The sequence below is a fragment of the Antechinus flavipes genome, chromosome 4 (assembly GCF_016432865.1).
Source record: "Antechinus flavipes isolate AdamAnt ecotype Samford, QLD, Australia chromosome 4, AdamAnt_v2, whole genome shotgun sequence".
Lineage (NCBI taxonomy): Eukaryota > Metazoa > Chordata > Mammalia > Dasyuromorphia > Dasyuridae > Antechinus > Antechinus flavipes.
Genome location: NC_067401.1, coordinates 465,257,949 through 465,273,445, shown reverse-complemented (window position 1 = coordinate 465,273,445; position 15,497 = coordinate 465,257,949). Strand labels below are relative to the sequence as shown.

General features: G+C 43.9%; 1 protein-coding gene across 7 annotated transcripts in view; it reads left to right on the top strand.

Moving 5' to 3' along the window:
• Positions 1–15,497, top strand: part of NFIA (nuclear factor I A) — a 435,311-nt gene that overhangs the window by 350,514 nt on the left and 69,300 nt on the right. For 5 of the 7 annotated variants that reach the window (XM_051999550.1, XM_051999553.1, XM_051999551.1 and 2 more), the window contains 2 exons: positions 10,562–10,740; positions 14,123–14,288. In XM_051999550.1, the coding sequence (XP_051855510.1) occupies positions 10,562–10,740; positions 14,123–14,288 (345 nt within the window). The remainder of the gene's footprint in view (positions 1–10,561; positions 10,741–14,122; positions 14,289–15,497) is intronic. The other 2 variants (XM_051999555.1, XM_051999549.1) reach the window with 1 other exon arrangement.

Below are 15,497 nucleotides of genomic sequence, written 5' to 3'. Positions count from 1 at the left end.
CTAACTCCATGAGGTTTTGGTCCCTCAGCCCCTTTCCTCTCTCAGCCTCCATTTCCTCCTTCAGTAAATGAGGGGCATGGCCTGTGAGGTCCGTTTAGGGGACACAGCCCTAAAATTGTGACATTCGTTCCTCAGAGATGACCTTGGACCCAGAAGTAAAATGGAGGCAAGGACAGGAATAATCACCAGGAAAATGTTTTCCAGAGCTCCACACCTAAACACGAGTGTGATTAAAATCACTCTCTACCATATTGGGAAGGGCTTCTCTGAGACATGGGGATATTTTACTGAGCCAGGCGCAGCATTTGCCCTCCCGCCCACCCTCAAAAGCGCCCCTCTTGCCTGGGAAGCCTCCTAAATGAACGGGAGGCCCCCCTACAGGGCGGGGAGTCATAAAGTGCCCCAGAGGCTTAGCTTTGTTGCGTGTAAGTGTTTGATAATTACCAGATAAATGCATAAGTAAAAGCTCGATTACACTAATAATTTGTCCTGAGATAGATGGGTAGGACCCCCCACTGGGTTCATTTGTCATCCCCGCAGCCAATTTCCAAAGGGGCCTCCTTCGCCGGGGAACTGGGCTGCTATCTGCTTTCAGTGAGAAGGACAGGCCGGAGCCTCGGGAAGACCCGGAGTGAGTGGAGTGGGCTAGGCTGGGGAACTTAACCTCTCAAAGAAGGAAGACGTCCCCCAAGGGGCCAGATTACAGAGACCATCACCTTGGACACATGAACCAGGATCCCCCCAAAAGTGCTGAGCTCCCCCAACCTCTGCTGTACCCCAAAAGATTTAATCATCAGTCTCCCCAATGGGCTCTTCTCATTTTATCAAGAAGACTTTTGGGGGTTCACAGATCCCCAGGATTGGCAGACTGGGGGAGCCTAGATTTAAAAATAGATTACCTAAAATATGCAGGATCATAAAGGGAACCAAATATATGGAAATGGAGTTATATAAAAATACTTGAAAAACAGATCCACAGCCCCCAGACCGAGTGCTTACTGTAGATTGTGGTTGGAAGGCCACCATAATCTCATGCTCATTATCTCCAACCAATGGCAAGACCGATTGGCTTTGCTACAAGAGACTGTGCCCTGGGCTCAGGAGCACGTGACGCTCCTGCGGTGGGATCCGCGCAACACGTGGACCCCGAATTTCCAGCCTCTCCTATTGACAGAGCCATAAATCATGGCTCAAGTTGAGTGAATTAGTGTCGCTGGGACAGCATTTATGTGGTATCAGCTTCCCATCTCTGGCAAGCGGGCGGGCAGGAGCCTGATATATATGGGAAGGGAGGAGGAGAGGTGCAGGAGAAGGAGCTGGGGCTGGTCCATGTGCCCAGGGCCGGAGGGGTCACGGTGGAGGTGGGCCGGCCAACCCACCCACGAGGGGCTTGCAGCTTTTTGTAATAGTTTGGGATTTTGGTGTCCAAAAACCTGACTACAAGATAGTCAACGGTTATGGGAAGAGAAAGGATTATAGGCGGAATCAGGGGGACCTCAGAGATTTAAAGGTAACTTTTCACCTTCAGGCCTTAGAAATCCTGAAATTGTCTCAGGTCAGAGATTTAAAGGTAATCTTTCACTTCAGAATCTAGAGATCCTGAGATTGTCTTGGATCAGAGACTTAAAGGTAACTTTTCACCTTCAGGCCTTAGAGATCCCAAAAAGATTGGGCCATGGATCCAGAAGTCAGGAAAACCCAAGTTCAAATCCTGCCTCAGACACTCATAAACTGCATGAATGCTTATTCTCCTAAGCTCTCTTCTCTGACTCCATGGAGTGGCCCAAGATCACATAGGATAGTAGAGCGCCCTCTCCTCCACGCCAGACTCAGTTAGAAACAGGGCGATTAATACATACACAAGGGGTTCCCACAGACCCCATATTCTCTTAGAAGACCACGTAGAGTTAGGCCTTCCACATTGTGGCTTTTCCCATCTAGGTTTCAGTGCAGTGCAATTTGGCATAAGAAATTAAATGGGAATTTTAGGGGAGTTTTGTGGAAGCTGTAAACAACGTGAACAGCCAGGAGATGACCCAGAACCGATGACCAGCTCCAAATTTTACCAGGAATTACTGTAAACACTTCATAAAAGAAAAAGAAAAAATTCAAACTTCTGTGTACACAGGGAGGGCCAAGAAAATTTTACATGGATTTTCCAGATTGCAGGGTACGGTACTTCTAACTCCTATGATGTGGAAACTGAGGCAAAGAAGGTGAAGTAAGTTGCCCAGAGTCTCACAGCTGGATTTAAACTCATAAAAATGAGTTTTCCTGACTTTGGCTCAGTTTCCTCATTTGGAAAATGATCTGGAGAAGGAAATGACAAACCACTCCAACATCTTTGGCTAAACAACAACTTAAAAAATCTCCAATTTGGGTCCTAAAGAATTAATCATGACTGAAAAACAATTGAACAACAGAAAATGTTAATGTCATTATCCCTTCCACATCATAGGGGTTAGAGGTACAGCGCTCCCACAATCTGGAAAATCTCTTTGGCCCTCCCTCGTACCGAGAAGAAGTCTGAATTTTTTCTTTTTCTTTTATGGGGTGTTTATAGTAACTCCTGGTAAAATCTGGATTAAGTATCTGGTCCTAGGCTCTGGGTCATCTGCTGGGGACAGGAAGATGTCTTTGAGCATTTCGAGGGGCTGGGCTGTGGTCCCAGAGGACACAGCCAGGAGCACTAGGGTTGGGAGAGCTGCAGAAAGAACAACTGAGAGTGAGATCACAAGAACAGAGTGGGATGGACGGGCTGCCTGGAATGGTCCTCCAAGGTCTTCCATAGCCTGGATGGTCACTTCTCAGGAGGATTTTAGTTTGGACAGGGGCTGCCCATGTGCTTTTTTAGATGTTTCCATGATTTCCCTCATATAAATACTTCTTTTTCTTCTTAAATGTAGTTGATCAGTGTCATTTTCATGATTCTTTGTTGCTTATTTTTTCAGTAGAGATGTGACCAGTAAAAGGCCTTCACTGACCTCCAGTGTGTCTCATCCTACTGTGTGAGGATACTAGATTCTCAGGGAAATGGCAGCAAATGGAAAAAGCTAGAGCAGGTCCTGCTAGCTAGAAAGGTTTCGAATGCAGATGCAATGACAGGCTGGGAGATAGCTCTCTGAGGGCCAACCCAGGCCACTCAGCAAGATTGCTGCTGATTTTTCAGCCATAGTGATTCTTAAGGCTCATCCACTAAGCTTAGAAAGGGAATTGGGCAGGGGGCTAGTACCTTCAGCCAAGGAATTAAAGCTAGTCAGGTGGTATGGTGGATAGAGCCCCGAGACTGAGATCAAATCCAGCCTCGGATATTTATTGGCTGTGTGACCCTCGCTGGGCAAATCACTCAATTTCCTGGTTTCCTCAGCTTCGAAATGGGGATAATAGTAACATCTACCTCCCAGAGCATCGAGTGAGATAATATCTGTAAATATTTAGGATAGTTTCTGGTACCAGTAGGTGATTCCCTTTCCACCTCTCCTTCCCTTTAGAGATTTGTAGGTTCATAGATTTTAAGCTGGAAGCTACCTTAGATATAATATAGTAAGCGTCTTGCCAACCTCCCAACAGATCCGCCATCTTGGACCCTTTTGCCGCCAGTGGACCTTGCTTCCAATATAAATTCCCAGGGCTTTTTTAGTATTCTCTCTGCATTCCCAGCAGGTAGTTAAGCGAATCCAGCCTCTTTGCAAGAACTGCTCATTCACTGCAAGATGGCTGATTGGGAGGAGGTAGGGGTGGAGGTGGGGGTGGCTGAAATATTGTTTTATTTTTCTCTGCCTTATCTCTTGTCTCCTATTATCACTGGCATATTACATAGAAGTTCAACTTCCCTTCCAGGAACCTGGATCCTGGCCAACTTTGCTTATTAAAAAGTCACTCTTCATATTCCCAATAAACACAGCTGTTGCATGGTGTTTGAAAGCATTTCCCATCAGCCAGCATGGAGGCTCAGCCAATTAGTGCGATAATATGGTCAATTTTGAAAATAGGTACCTTCGGGGGGATGCCGGGTTAGAGCGAGCTCTGAGAGCCTCGGTCCACCCACCACATTTCAGGGTATTGGAAATTCGATCCCCTCGGGGACTTTGTCAAGGCGAGCAAATGGCGATGTAGCCTTCAGACGTCTGTGAGCTTAGAAAATAATTCCTTGTACCGACCCCAGTCCTCTTCTTCTTTGGAAGAAAAGCACAAGGCAACATGATAGAGCAGAAAGCATGATAACTCCACAGTGACGGGATTCAAACTGGATTGAAGTCTCACTCCAAGCCCAGGTGACCACGGGCAGAAAGGGCTCTTTCATTTGGGAAACTCTAATTGGGCTAATCACGTAGGTCTCAGTTTCCTTATTTGCAGTGATCTTCGCTTTATTCTTGTTCTCTCCCTGGTTTGGTTTGCTTTTAAGTTGAAATAATTTAATTTTAAAATTAATTAATTAATTAATTAAAATTTAATTTAATTTTAAAGAACATCTATTCTCCATCTCCCATTAAGCTTAGGCTGCTCCTTCCATGTCTGGAAGACATTCCCTCCTCATCTTCACCCCTTCCAGCCCCCAGCTTTTTTCAGAACTCAGTCTTACATGAGGACCTTCCCGACTCCCCCATCTTCTCATATCTCCCTCCCTCAAATCACCGTGTGTGTGTGTGTGTGTGTGTGTGTGTGTGTGTGTGTGTGTGTGGTACAAAAGAGTGGATGTAAGTTCCTTAAAGCCAAACATAGTTTCATTTCGTCTTCATACCCTCAGCACTCACACGAAGTAGGAGCTTAATGATTACTGCTTGCTTAGTTTATTTTTAAAAAGAAATAATGAACCATTATAGACATTGTGGCCTAGTTGATAAAGAAGATTTGTCTTAAAGAAAGCTCAAGATTTTCTAAGGGGAAGATGAAGGGCATTCGAGGCATGGGGAACAGCTTGTACAAAGGCATAAAGGCAGGAAATGGGAGGCCAGATTCAGGGAAGAGCAAGCAAAAAGGCTGGTTTGATGGGAATGTGGAAGAGAGTAACATGAAAGATAACCAAGAAAAGTAGACTAATGACCAGACTGTAAAGAGCCTTAAATATGGAAGTGAGATATTAGTATTTTATTCCAGGGGTGACTGAAGGCAAGGAGCCCCCACCGGTGGGAACACAGTATTGTGCTTGTAGTACGTACTGAATAAATGTTTATGACATGGAGTTGGACAGGGCAAAGAAGAGATCACAAACTCTGTGAAGTTTTACAAAAGAAAGGATTAGAGGCATGTTTCATATTTGCAAAGGGAAGGATTATTAGACCATGCGTATAGAGCTAGAAGGAAATGTGAAAACCATGGAGTCCAATCCAGGGGTGCGCTGAAGCCAGTCAAACCAGCTTACAAGAGCCAGTTGTTAAGTTTTCAGGGAGAACTTTTATACTTTGAAAATTGGCAAATGAAAGCTTAGCTTATTGCTTTGTTGTCTAGGCTTAAGATGGAGAAAATCTTAATGATGCAAATTAAACATAAAATGTGTCACATGTACATTTTTTTCTAGAAAGCTGATTGTTAAATATTGGCCAGTGCACCATTCCCCTTGTTTTACAAATGCTAGAACAGAGAGGTTAAGTGCCCCACCTGGGATCACATAGCTAAGAAGTCTCTGAGAAGGAATTGGAATCCATATCTTCCTGATTTCAAGTTCTCATGATCCTTTTCTTGAAATAGCATCTTGAGAGCACCCCACCCCGAAGAAGGATTCTGCCGTATCCTTCATGGCTCTCCGACAGCGCTTCTCCACATCCTCCTGGGGAAGGTCTGTGCCCCGTGCCAGACAAGAGCAGCTCCAGTAAAAAGAACCCAAGTCCCTGCCGAGGGAGTGTGACTCCTGAAGGAGGGAAGTGGCAGCTGGAGCCGTGTCAGGGTGACCCAGAAAAGCCATTTGTGGAAAAGGGAGAATGTAGGAGATGTAGGAGAATGCATGGGAAAAGAGCTTGGGAAACAAGGCTGGCAACCTTTAGGCTTTAACAAGCCAGAAGGATTTGGTTTTCCTTCTCTCTCTCTCTCTCTCTCTCTCTCTCTCTCTCTCTCTCTCTCTCTCTCTCTCTCTGTCCTTCTCTCTCTCTGTCTCTCTATCTTTCTTCATCTCTATCTCTCTCTCAGTGTCTCTATCATGTCTTTCTGACTCTGGGGATAGCCTTTCCATCTCTCTGTCTCTCTCTCTTCCTCACATCCCTTTTTAGATTTTTATTTCAACTCATCAGTGCCGTGACAACCCTAAATGCAAGTTTGCATCTCTTTTATGAATGGAGGGAAAGGAGTTTTTTTAATTAAGTTCCTGATAAGAGCCAAGCCCTGTCCTAAATGCGGAAGGTATTTACAAGATAGACAGAAATGAGGCAGCCCTTGTCTTCAAGGAACTTCCATTCCAGTGGTTAGCCAGAGAAGACAGTTTGATGTGGAAAGTTGTTGTTGGAATGGTGGCTTTTAATAAAAGGAGGAAAAAGTGGAGGGAGGGAGGGAAGGAAGGAAGGAAGGAAGAAAGGAAGGAAGGAAGGAAGGGAGAAAAGGAGGGAGGGAGGAAGGGAGGGAGGAAAGGGAGGAAGGGAGGGAGGGAAGGAAGGGAGGGAGGACAATGATGTTAACTACAAGTAGTAATAATGAAAGGTGTATGACACTAAGGTGTTTGCAAAGTACTTTGTCTCATTTGATCCTAACAATAAACTTTAACATTTGCCTTTTCCATTCATTCATTCATTAAGTGAATGAATGAATGAATGAACAAATGAGTGAATGAATGAATGAAAAAATTATCCTCACATTCTCAGACATAGTGCCCCTCTCTTCTCTTTCAGGCAGGTAGAATCTTATGAATAAAATCCAGTGAAATTGCACAGCCCATTCATAGGCCTTTGAAGGAGCCTAAAATGTTGTTTTTGAGAAAATCTGGCACCTTGTTAAAGTTTAACCCCCTGCTTAGGATGCCGGGAGATCCTCCCGAGTTGCACGTTGTCGCCAATCCCAGCTGGGCCTGGCCTGGGGCTGCCGCGAGCCCCCTCGTGAAGCCCCAGCGGCAGCCAACTCTGTAGTGCCTTTTAATACACCAAATTGTATTAACGTCAACATGGATGCAGATGGATGCGCTGTGATAAACTGGAAACACTTGAGAAAAGCCTTTATTGACTCTCAAGTAAATAATGCACATTTTTAAAGGGTCTAAATATGCATTTACATAATGCTCTCTAATTTTTTTTATTGTGTCGGCTCTGGGTGCACATCACACTAAGAGCTGTTTTCCCCAGTTGAAAATTTGGAATCGTGCTCGTCCTGATGCGTTTCAGCAGCAGCGTGCCAGCTTCCCGGGTGGGAGCTCTGCCCTTTCTGCTGGCATTTCCAAGATCTCCAAGCACACTTTGGGAAGACTTATTCAGGGGCCAGTGAAGGGAGCTCCCGTCGGCCCAGCTTTACCAGTGGAAATCTTACACTATGGCGGGCCAGAATCTGCCACCAAAAAGTGACAATCAACAAGCGTTTATTAGCCCTACTCCATGCCAGGCGTTGGGCTGTTAGAATGCAAAGCTAGAAAATCAGCATCCCTAGCCCTTGTGCTCAGCTCTTATAGGGTCAGAAGAAATTCAGGGGAAGCCTTGAGGGGAAGAGCTGAGAGGCCTTGGCAAGAGTCATGGAAAAGGAGGCCCTTGAGTTGTAGGAACACAAGTATTGCAAGAGTCATGGAAAAGGAGGCCCTTGAGTTGTAGGAACACAGGTATTACAAGAGACAAGTAAGGAGGAAAGGTTGTAGCAGCTTGGAGGTCAGCCAGCCAAGGGCATGGACCGTTAGCTCAAAGGCCCACTAGGGATGAGAGATGCAAAAGTGACTCTTTCTGCCCTCAAGAAGCTTATGTTCTGTTGGATCTTCATGACAACCCTGTGAGGTAAAATTGAGGAGGGGGACAAATGGCCGTTTCATTGGTGAAGAAAGTATCTTCTACCTGGGCAGATTAGCCACTATAGAGTTTTTTAAAAGTTATTAAGCACCTCTGTGTACCAGGCACAGTGCTAAATTCCAGGGGTACAGAAAAGATACAAAAAGAAACAAAAAACAAATAAACAAAAAACTCTAATCAAAGGCAAAAGAGGGAAAGATGTCCAAACAATTCTAAACAAACAAAATGTAGGAATAGCTACATTTCTCTGTGATGAATTGGAAACAATTTCAGAGGGAAAATATTCCTTGACATTAAGGTGAACTAGGCTGGGAGACAACTTCTTGTAGAAAGTGGGGATTTAGAAGGAAGCCAGGAGACAGAGGTCCCATAGAGGGAGAGAACTGTAGACGTCAGGGCCAGCCATTGAAAATGGACAAATGAACAAAAAAAAAATTTTTTTTTGAGAAGGCAATTGGGGTTAAGTAATTTGCCCAGGGTCACACAACCAGGAAGTGTTAAGTGTCTGAGATCAAATTTGAATTCAGGTCCTCCTGACTTCAGGACTGCTGCTCTATCTACTGCACCACCTAGGTGCCTCTCAAAAATCCATTTTCTTACCTTTCCTTTCCCATTGGGGAAAAATTGAGAGAGAACAAAACCCTTGTCATCAATATGCATCATCAAGCAAAGCAGCTTTCTCTACCGCCGAGTCTCATTCTTACCCTGAGTCGCACTTGGGCCTCTGTCCTCTGGGACGCGGTTAGTCATTAGGATCAGAGACCTGATCCTTCCTAAGTTGTCTTGTGAGAATCTGTGCCTTCTGCTCTCCTCTGCCTGGTTCATTGGATGGGGAGTCTCCCCTGAGCAACATCCCGGGGGCTTTACTGCTGCTACAGGAGATGCTCCTTTCTGTAGGTTTGTGAGCTAAATTCATGCATAGAGTGTAAGCCTTCGGAGGGCAGGAACTTTTTTATCTTTCTCCAGTGCCTTATACAGTGTTTGGAATATGGTGTGCCCTAAGTCAGTGTTGTTGAATAGGATGAGAAGAATAATGACCAGCTGTCATCTGGGGATGAGCTTAACAATATACAGGAACTGGTTCGTTGTTGTCTTTATCTTCAGTGTCCAGCACAGAGCCGAGAGAGAAGCGAGTGCTTTTAAAATGCCTGTTCATGGAATCATAGATTTAGAGCTAGACTACAGCTTTGAGACCAACTTAATGGTGAGAAATGGAGGTACCCAGAATTTTGTGACTCACCGAGGCTCACAAAGCTAGTTGGTTTCTAAAATGAATTTGGACCTGTCTCCATTCCAGTGCCCAATTGATTGATGGGTCATTGATAGAAAAGAACATGGCGTAGTGAAAAGAGCAGAAGTTTGAGTCCTAGCTCTGATTCTGATTTGCAAGTTACATGATGTCTTCAAGTGTCAGTTTTATTTTTAATTTCCTCATCAGCAAATCAGTGGAAAAGTTCAACAACACTTGAGTAATTGAGTAAAAGGAGTTGGGAGGAAGACTTTCTTAGCCAAAAAATGTCCTAGATTATAAAAATAAATTACTGTCCTGGAGAATTAAAGGCCATATTCAGATGACTTGATCATATATTCTTTTCAATGAAGCATCTAGTAAGCACTTGCTGTGTACAGAGCACTGGTGGACATGCAAGATTAACTAATGGCAGACTTGACCTGGGCTTTCATGGAGTATGTGACCCTCTGAGATTGATTTGAACACTTTCAGCCCTTTCCATGTACAGCTTTGGCTTTGTAGTGAGTTTTATCAATCCTACTCCTAAGCCAAAGGCAAAAGTTATTACATACTTTGGAAAGGTTCTTAAAAAAAAAATTAATGTAATCTCTTTCTTGTGCAAATGAAATTCAGCAGGGTTTGTATATAAGGGAGTTCCCGCCGCCTGTGCCTTCTCAGTTTGCATGGGCATTGAGCCAGCATTTCAGCAGGGGTCACTCCTTCCCTTGGCACATGGGTTCCCACCCTGGAACATGGAGAATTTCAGAGTTAACTTTAGAAGGACGCGTCAGCCTTGAGTGCAAAGAGAGTGTATTTCCCCCTCCCCCACCCTTTCGTCTTCCTCTCCCTTCCCGTTTCCCCCCGCCCCCGTCCCCACTAATGGCTCAGCTTTAATACATGATCATGTGCTACATCCTTCCCAAAAAGTTCATCCTGAATTAGTCCCTCGAAATTTCACTGAAAGGGGGACAAGAGCTCTAAGAATGAATTATCGTCCATGGGTCATTCAGAACGAAAGGGGATCCATATGTGAAAACTGGAATTTGTCATCTGTAATGTCAGTTAAATCAAACCTAATCTACTAGATACATTTTTTATTGCTTGCTTCATTAAAAAAGCTCTTAAGGTAATGAATAATCTTCCGTTTCACCCAGGATTATTAATGCCTTTATAACTCATGTCCACTGAAAATACAAAGGCAGCTTGAAACTCTCGCTTAATCCAGACTCCATGTTGTCTTAAAGGGCCCAGAGGAGCAAAAATCCATCAGGGCTGGCTTAATTTGAGATCACTCACAAGGAATTCTGCGAGCCCTGGGCAGTGAAGGAGAAAGGGTTCTAGATGCCAGGGACAAGAGGGAAAAAAAAAGTCTCCCTTGTTAAAACTGTTGGATTTTCTCTGTCTCCTTTCTTTTTTCCCACAGCAAGTCCACATGCGACCCCATCAACTCTACATTTCCCGACATCTCCCATTATCCAGCAGCCTGGACCCTACTTCTCACACCCGGCAATTCGCTACCACCCTCAGGAGACGCTGAAAGAGTTTGTCCAACTTGTCTGTCCCGATGCTGGTCAGCAGGCCGGACAGGTGGGGTTCCTCAATGTAAGGACCCTTTTTTTGGTAAATTTCATGGGAAATGTTCATGTCATGTAAAATTTGCAGCAACGGCGGGGAGGGGGAGGGATTCTTCTCAAGTGCCATCGCACTCTGAGGACATGTTGACTGACTCCAGTCAGATGTCAGCTTCGCTCAAGATTGTGGGAAAGTTAACCGTTTGCAGCAATATTTGTGTTAAGTCTGCAACTCTGTCTCGAGAAGATAAATCACAGCAAGGATGAAATCCCTGACCTTCCAGGGTCTGGGGGCCGATGAGTCAACCTCGTGCATTCTGACCTTAGTTCCTCTAAGGGTTAACAAAACAGAAAAAATGCAAATCATTTATTCAGAATTATATGGGGGAGTGATTGGAAGGGGGGGGCGGGGAGTCGAGCCGGAGGGACAGATGGTTTGAATCAACTGAGCTGATTTGGGGGAAAAAAAATATGACTGTATAGAACTTTAGATCAAGTTGACCACTGCATGAACTCCAGATGCCAAAAGCAAAGTTTATTGCAGTTTGTTATTTCTGCAAGAAGTTATCTTTCCCACTTATCTTGGTGTAAAGTTAAATGGGATTTGATAGCTTCCAATGAGTGTTTTCATTCTCTGTGCCCCCCCCCCAAATAAACTGAATAATCGCATGATTGAAATAACATTCCGCTTGAATCCAGAAATGATAAGGTGATGATAAGTGGAATTTTAAATATAGGTCTCAATGCTTTTGGTTAGGGGTTCTTTGGGAGAGGAAAGGGGAAGAGGGGGAAATTGCCCCATTATTGGACAAAAACCAGGAGGATGGAAGCAGGAGTTGGGATTTTGCTTTCTCCTTATCTGATGGCCAGATTGCTCTCAGCCCCACTCTCACTGCCCGGTGAAGAATATTTCTGTAATAAGTCACTCTGTCCTCACTCCGGGCTTTTTCTGCCCCTCCACCCCGTACAGAAATACCTGATTCTGCACATCTGAGCCGGGACTAACGGCTTTGACTAATGTCTAGCGATATGTTAGCAGATACATTTCTGTCTAGACAACAAATCAATAGAATGTCTTTTTTCCCTTTGCTTGTGTATTCATGTGCCCGGCCTCTCCTAAAGCATTCTCTTATGGACTTTCAGCCCCTCCGAAATAGCACTCGGCGCTCGGCTTTGCTGGCAGAGCAGTTCGGGATTCTGTTTGTCAGACACCACGGCCTTCCAGAAACGACGCGGGGTGGGGATGGAGGGGGAGAGGATGTGAGAGCCGGCAGAAAGCTTCTGCCGAATTACTTAAGCCTAAAAAATGAAACTCGGGGATAATGGGATTTGCTCCAGCCCCATTTTGATTCGATACTGTAGGGCCAAGGCAGGAAGCTATCCTCGGCGGAATACTGACCATTTGGTAGCTAGGCGAGCAACAGGGCTTTGTTGGGAAGTAGGTCCCCAGCACCATACCTAACTAGGAAATGATCTTTCTTCTTGTTCTTTTTTCCTATCGCTTTCTTTCCCTCTGTCCTTTCCAATTTTTTTCCTTCCTTCTCTCTCCTTTTTTTCTCCCTTCCTTTTTCTTCTTTGTTACATCCTTTCTTTTTTCTAGCTGTCTCTTCCTTCTGACCTTTTTCTTTCCCTTTTCTTTCTTCCATTCACTTCCTTTCTTTTTTCTTTCTTCTTTTTAGACAGCTCTTTCTTTCCTTTGGCCCTTTATTTCATATATCTCAATTTTTCCTCTTTGTTCTTTCTTTTTTCCTTCCTTCCTTTTTCTTTCTTCTCTCTCTTCTGATCTTTTTTCTTCCTCATTTCCTTTCTTTTTCTTTCTTTCTTTTTTCCTTTTTTCTTCCTCTTCCTCTTTCTTTTTTCCTTTTTTCTTCCTCTTTCATATTTTTATCTCTCCTGATCTTTTTTCCTTCCTTCCCTCTTTCTCTTCCTTCCTTTCTTTTTTCTTCCTCTGTCTCTTTTCTCTTTCTTCCTTCCTTTCTTTTTTCCTTTTTTCTTCCTCATTCTTATTTCTAGCTCTCTTTCCTTCTCATCTTTCTTTTTCTTTCTGATCTTTTTCCTTCCTTATTTCCTCTTTGTTTCTCTTCCTTCCTTCCTTTTTCTTCCTCTTCCTCTTTCTTTTTTCCTTTTTTCTTCTTTCTTATTTTTACCTCTCCTTCTGTTTTTTTTCTTTCTTCTTTCTTTCCTCCTTGTTTCTCTTCCTTTCTTTTTTCTTCCTTTCTCTTTTCTTTTTCTTTCTTTCTTTTTTCCTTTTTTCATCCTCTTTCTTATTTTTATTTCTTTCCTTCTGATCTTTTCCTTCCTTCCTTTCTTTTTTCTTCCTCTTTCTCTTTTCTCTTTCTTTCTTTCTTTCTTTCTTTTTTCTTCCTCTTTCTTATTTCTAGCTCTTTCTTTCTGATCTTTCCCTCTCTTTCTTTCTTATTTCCTTTCTTTCTTTTTCTCTTTTCTTTTTACCCTTTTTCTTCCTCTTTTTTCCTTTCTAACTGTTTTTCTGTCCTTTTTCTTCTTTTCTCCTTCCCTTCATTTTTCTTTCTTCCTCTCTTTCTTTCTATTTTTAGCAGCTTTGACATTATCTCATGTACCTCTCAAATTCCTGGTTTTGCAAAATTGTGGAAATTTTCTCAGTCTCAGCTAACCTCTTAAAGGGGATCGTTTCAAAAAGATTTTTAAACAAATGCCTCTTTTTGATGCTGTGGAAGGTATTTTTCACAGAATAATTTCTCCTTTAAAAGAGCTGTGTTCTTTGTTCAGCTCTCCCAGCATCATCTCACCAGAGAAGTGGGGCTTGTGGGGAATTTTACCTTAGAAAATTTGCATCCAGAATCCAGCCTCAACTTCTATCTGGAGCAATAATTAGATCTCGACCGAATCTGAACGTTTCTGCTTCTTGTGTGAGACAGTGGGAGGGAAGGATTTTTTAAATGGCTAACATACTTGTTAAACATAATAGAATGTTAGATTTCTAAGCCAAAGTCAAATATGCTTTTCTTCTCCGGTTCCAGAGTATCTCTGTAGGTATCCATGAGTGGATGCAATCACTAAGTAGGCACTTTGCCGAGCTTAGCTCATCAGAAGTATTTCATGATAGTGATGACAATCACTTATTCAGAGTAGATGCATCCCCAGCCAAAGTGCCCACATGAAAAATTCAGACTGACCCCCCAAATGTCATTTTATGTAAACTGATGCAAAGAGAAGTTTCTCGAATACATTTTCTCTGACCTGCTAAGAGTATACTTTTGTCAAGTGCCTTGAAGTCCAAACTAGAATAATCCTTCATGAATATATGGTCTTCTCGAAGGCTTCGGCTGCTCCTTAAGTATAGAGCACTTAATAATTTATATCGGAGGCGAGTAATGGTTCTCTTGTGATCGGGAGCTGCAAATGGCTGATGTCTGCTTCTTTCGCCCTCGCAGCCCAACGGTAGCAGCCAAGGCAAGGTGCACAACCCGTTCCTTCCCACCCCAATGTTGCCACCGCCACCTCCGCCACCGATGGCCAGGCCTGTGCCTCTGCCCGTGCCAGACACAAAGCCTCCGACCACATCGACAGAAGGAGGTGCCACGTCGCCCACCTCACCGAGTGAGTATGCTCACACCAGCCCCCCCGCCCCGTAACCAGTCCGTCATCTCTGCCGACCCCAGATGCCGCTTCTCGGCCAAGTCGGGGGCCCAGGGGTTTGCCGAGGGGCAGCTTCTTTGAAACTACGGATCTGTTACCTGTGAAGTAGTCCAGACGTGCCATTGAGTCTCTGTGGCTGAATAATGAGAAAAAAATTTTTTTTTATAAAACCACGTAATTAGACCTGAATTTGCAGTTGAAAGGGACGGAGGAGGGAATCAATGATAGTTTTGGGGAGATGCTTCTTCAGCATCAGGAGAACCCATCCAAGACGTCCCCAGTTGCCCATGTCCTGGACAATTTTTACAATTCAGAGTAGAGTATCTACTTTCTGAAAACTCCCATTCCCATTCCATACAGAGGAGCTCAGACACAATGAATATAATGTTAAACCAACACATCAATAGACAAGGGCGTCCTCATGTGGGCCAAGACTATTCCATTTAAAGGATGAGGCAATAGAAGGAAATACATTACTAAGCAAGGCTTGAAGAGGGAAATGGAGGTGATTCTATATCTAGATTTAGGACAGGAGGGGAGAGAATAGGAAGAGAGAGCAGCTGGCTGATTGGTGTGGGCTGCTTTAGAAATAATGGGAGAGCAAGGTAAATGATGCTTTTTCTGAAGAAAGTCAAGTCAATAGGTGGAGATGAGATGAACAAGGAAAGGTGAATCTAATCGGATAGGTCAGAGTCACTCAAAAAGATAACTGGTGCAGGGAAGGAAGGGAGATCCTTCAGCCCTTCCGGGACTGGGTTTTGAAACTATTCTGGCCATTTGGGTGAGAATGCTAGGAAGACAAATAGGGGAAATGGATGGAGAGAAGCTCCTCAAATGAGAAAGCACTTAAACCTGGGAGGATTATTATATATCATGGCTCAAAATTTCATCTACTTGCCACTTGGTTCATCTTGGGCAAGCCTGTTTATTTCTCTGTGGCTCAGTTTGCTCAGCTGTGAAATAAGGGGGTTGGACAGTACTTGGACAGCAGACCCCTTTGTCACTGGGATTGTCCTTAGGACTTTTTCAACCTGGAAGAATCTGCCAATACTGATCCTCTATGGAGGAAATCGGTAAGATTGAGCCCCCATGAGAAGAGAAAATTCTTAATAATGAGAACTCTTCCGAAGTGACGAGGTAGTCTAGGTTTCTCTTCCTCAGGCCAGAAGC